Genomic DNA, 4,575 nt, shown 5'->3' with positions numbered 1-4,575 from the left:
CCCCTTGCAACTAATGCCCAAATGAGGAACGATCAAGTAGGCCTATCTCCGTACCCGCAGAATTGCAGAATAATTGGGTAACTCACACGAAATCGCGAAAAGTTGCCCCGACCCCTCTTCGATTTGCGTGAAACTTTGTCCTAAGGGGTAACTTTTGTCCTTGATCACGAATCTGAGGTCCGTTTTTTGATATCTCGTGACTTAATAATTTGCAGCCGAAACGGTGATGAGATAGAAATTTTGGGTCAAAGGGACTTTTATGTAAAATTAGACGCCCGATTTGATGGCGTACTCAGAATTCCGAAAAAAACGTATTTTTCATCGAAAAAAAACACTAAAAAAGTTTTTAAAATTCTCCCATTTTCCGTTACTCGATTGTAAAAAATTTTGGAACATGTCATTTTATGGAAAATTGTAACAATGTTCTACAAAGTTGTAGAGCAGACAATTACAAAAATTTTGATATATAGACATAAGGGGTTTGCTTATAAACATCACGAGTTATCGTGATTTTACGAAAAAAAAGTTTTGAAAAAGTTACTTTTTGCGTTTCTCTTTGTTTCGTCGTCCGTGTCTGTCGCGGGTGACCATGAACGGCCATGATCGATGGCGACCAACTTTTTCAAAACTTTTTTTCGTAAAATCGCGATAACTCGTGATGTTTATAAGCAAACCCCTTATGTCTATATATCATTTTTTTTGTAATTGTTTTTGGTTTTTATATGGAGATTTTCAGAAAAGTGGAAATTTTACCATTATCCGGGCAAATTTCACCGTTTTTTCCGAACCGAAACATGCTTTTAAAACATAATTATTTTCCAAAAAAATAAATTTTGCTAAACACGTTTTTCGGTTCAGTTCGGCATGCTTAACAACCCTACTTTCAGAAAATCGCCATATAAAATCCGGGTTTCGTGCTAACTAACTATTTTGACAGCTGGAACACCCACCTTACCTTATCTTATCTACATACCTTGCAGTTCCCGTACATTTCTTCAACCCAAGTGATTGCTACAAATTTTAAAGATATAGTCAGTCAGCTTACAACATCTACTCGATCGTTGAATGAACGCGCCTGTCATGATCGTCGTTACGAAGAGATCGTCAAAGATCGCACACGAAGGTAGTAACGAACGAAACCGAGCTCAACACTCAAGCAGCCCCGCGACACGCTCTTTCTGTATATCCCTGTTCTCTCTTTCTTGCTTGTGAGTGGTGACAGCAATCATTTGAATGCAATCTTGGGAAAGGTGATAGAAATGTTTGAACAATTCAAACTCGGCCCTGCTCAAATGAGAGAGGTGGTGAGAATCAAATGACTGTGTGAGTGACTTTGCGTTGCGCTAATCCTTTGTGTGTAACTAACAAAGGCGGTTGTTTATTGCTTATTCGTGCGATTCATAGCTATTTATCAAAAACTAATTCAATCCATTTCATAGAACATAGTTCAAGCTGCGTCCTTCTAATAGCTTTGGTTGACCTTCATTTCGTCCATGTGGTAGATCATGACATCCTTGAACATCATGTTCTTCGTGTACCAGTACGTCATATCGATCTTCCGGTCGAAGGGGAAGCCCATTGGCAGCATATCCATGGTCGTCATTCCGCACATGTAGGTCTTGTCGAAAATCATATCGCCCTTAACCTCCGTCATCATGTACGGAGTGATGACAAAGTACATCTGCATCTGCATGCCGCTGGTCCATCCCTTCGGCAAGATCAGACGATCCGGGAATCCACAGTGAGCTTCCGACATGTCGAGAATGAACTTGTCCTTGCCGGCAATAGACATCATCATCTTCTTGTACAAATCAGTGTACATGGTGCGATCGCGGACACTCCAGAAGAAGTCACGCGAGTTGCGGATGATGGTGTTCTTGCCAACAATCAGATCAACCATGTATTGATCGATCTCAACAAACATCGTACGGAACGTGTTGATGTCCATAATGTCCATGAACTTGGGACCCAGGAACACTCGCAGCATACCCTTGCCAGTGATCTCCGACATCACGTTCAGCGTGTAGGTGAACGGCTTGTGATTCAGACGCATGGTACGGCCAAGAACCGTCATGTCCCAGTACTTGTCGACGTTGGTCATCGGGACAACGTTGGAGATATCAGCATCAAAGTATTCGAAATAGGTCATCAGCTTGTCAACAACAACATCCTTGATGACGACTCCCTTGTACATGAGCTCATCCACAGTATACATCGGCAGGTAGTTCTTGAACATGTAGTAGAACTCCAGCATGCGGTCCCACATGGAGTAGAACATCGGATCGCGCAGCGAGGTCTCGAAGTGCATCAGGGCAGAGGGCCAAACCATCTTGGACATGAAGTCGTTTCCACTCAGCAGCATGCGCGACATGACGTCCATGAAGCCAAATTTGGTGCACAGCATGTTGTCCATGTTGCAGTTCATCATCTTGCCCAGGAAATCAATGTTCTTCCAGTCACGCATATCAATCTTGGTTCCATCGTCCATCATGAAGTATCCATCGTCGATCATCTTACGCATGCGCATCTCCCAGTCCATGAGCCATTCCAGCTTCAGGTAGTCGTCATCCTTGATCATGTAGTTGAAGTCACGGTTCTTGAAGCTCATTCCGTTCCAGTAGCTCAGCATCGAGAAGAAGCCCAGCTTCAGCGGGAATCTCCAGGTCAGCGTCTTGATCGGGCGCATGTAGTTCGAGAAACGTTCCAGATTGTAACGGGCCAACAGCTGCTGGTGCATGTACAGGTACATCTCACCGGTGCGTTCCTTCATCAGACCGAACATGTCTCCATCCAGGAAGAACGGATAATCCATCATGAAGTAGTAGTAGTACGAGTTCAGTCCAATATCGTTGTAGTAGTAGCTCATCATCATGTTTCCGTCCATCATCATCATATCGCCGTCCATCATCATTTTCACCGAGTCCACCGGGTAGGTCTGAGTGTAGTTGGAGTACACCACGTTGTACTTTCCGTTGCCGTAGAACCCAAACTTGGGATCGTACATCTTGCGGAAGGTGACCGATCGGATCATATCGGTGTTGAAGAAGTAGTACGGATAGATCTCGTAGATGGCTGGCAGCACCATTCCGCGCAGATCCGTCCGGTGCAGCACGGTCAGCGTAACGGCATAGATGAACATGCCCTCGTTGATGTTCTCGCGCGCCCAGATCACGTTCTTGTAGTAGGTATCCCAATCCATCGAGTTGTACAGGAAGGTAAAGAGCATGTACGTCTGCTTCATCATCAGCTTGTTGTAGATGGTGAACACTTTGCCCTTCTCCAGGAACATGTTCATCTTGTACATGTTCATGAACATCATCACATGATCGACATTCTGTGGGTAAGAATTTTACGCAATGAGACATAAATACTGTTAAGCAAGACTCCCACCGAACTTACATTGTACATCTTCATGTCCTCGACCCAGGTTTTGGTGTACACCATGTACTCCTCGTACTGCAGCGGCATGTGGATGTTGCGCAGAATCTCGAAGAAAAACTTTTGCTTCATCAGGAAGTCCTTGTCCGCTAAAATCGCATCTTTTTAGTTTAATTTCGTACTCAGAGTGCCGAACAGACGTCTCAAACTTACCATACTTCATCATTTTATCGCCGCCTGTGGGCTGCTGCTGGACGTACGATCCGCTGACCAGGACGGCCAGGGACACCGCGATCGCGGCAATGAACAGCTTCATCCTGACTGTAGAACTCTCTTCGCTGGAGGAACACACCACTGAACTGATTGTGGCCACTGCTGGGGGGAGGCCTTTTATATGGCTTGTGAGCTGTGCATCTGTGCGAAATGTACCGCAGTGATAGCCCAGGTTGGGTTATCAATGCTTCAAATTTACATTCCTACTTTGTATTACAATGTTGCACGTGGGATGATTTCGGGCAAGGTCAATTCGCCGTATTTTTTTGTTTATGTAGTAACTTTTCAAAAAGGCAAAACATTGAATGTAAATAAGCAGCCTATCCCTCTTTTAAACGTAAACTGTCACTAGAGCAAGTGGGATAGACTGTATCCAGATTTTCAAGCGAAGATGGCGAACGCCCGAAATGTCAAAATCACGCAGTGGTACCAACATTACGAAAAAAGTGTGCCATGGCATGACAGCCATACTTTTTTTCTAATGTTGGTGCTACTGCGCAATTTTGACAATTCGGGCGTTCACAATTCGAACGCCATTTTCGCTTAAAAACCTGGATACATTCAAGGTTAAAATTTCTACGGATTTGACAGACCTCGGGTGTTAGCTAACATTATCAACACGATCGATGAATGTTCACTGACAGCGCCAGTCATGACCGTCATATGGATGAGACCGTCAGTTGACACACACGAAGCTGACCCGAGAGAATGCCGAGCTCAACATTCAACAACAGCCGAACGATCTGATACCGCATGCTCCTTCTCTTTCTTTCTATTTCCTCTCTTTCTTGCTTACTACCAGTGTGGTGACAGCAGTCAAATGAATGCAGTCAAAAGGAAGTGTGTTCGGTTCGGTGTTCCGGAAAAATTCTAACGAACGAGCTCTGCGTGAATGAGAGAGTCAAACACTGTTGCTCTCATTCG

The 4,575-nt window shown here is 44.4% G+C and overlaps 1 protein-coding gene across 1 annotated transcript; it reads right to left on the bottom strand.

The window, feature by feature from the left end:
* Positions 1-1,328: 1,328 nt before the first annotated feature.
* LOC6041945 (hexamerin-1.1) lies at positions 1,329-3,754 on the bottom strand. The gene is made up of 3 exons (XM_038264264.1): positions 3,592-3,754; positions 3,400-3,527; positions 1,329-3,334 (listed from the first exon to the last, which is right to left on the bottom strand). Exons 1-3 carry the CDS (start codon positions 3,692-3,694, stop codon positions 1,463-1,465), a joined length of 2,103 nt encoding a protein of 700 aa, XP_038120192.1. The 5' UTR covers positions 3,695-3,754; the 3' UTR covers positions 1,329-1,462.
* Between the last annotated feature and the right edge of the window lie 821 nt (positions 3,755-4,575).

This window comes from Culex quinquefasciatus, chromosome 3, assembly GCF_015732765.1.
Source record: "Culex quinquefasciatus strain JHB chromosome 3, VPISU_Cqui_1.0_pri_paternal, whole genome shotgun sequence".
NCBI lineage: Eukaryota > Metazoa > Arthropoda > Insecta > Diptera > Culicidae > Culex > Culex quinquefasciatus.
This window is presented reverse-complemented; position numbering and strand designations above follow the sequence as displayed.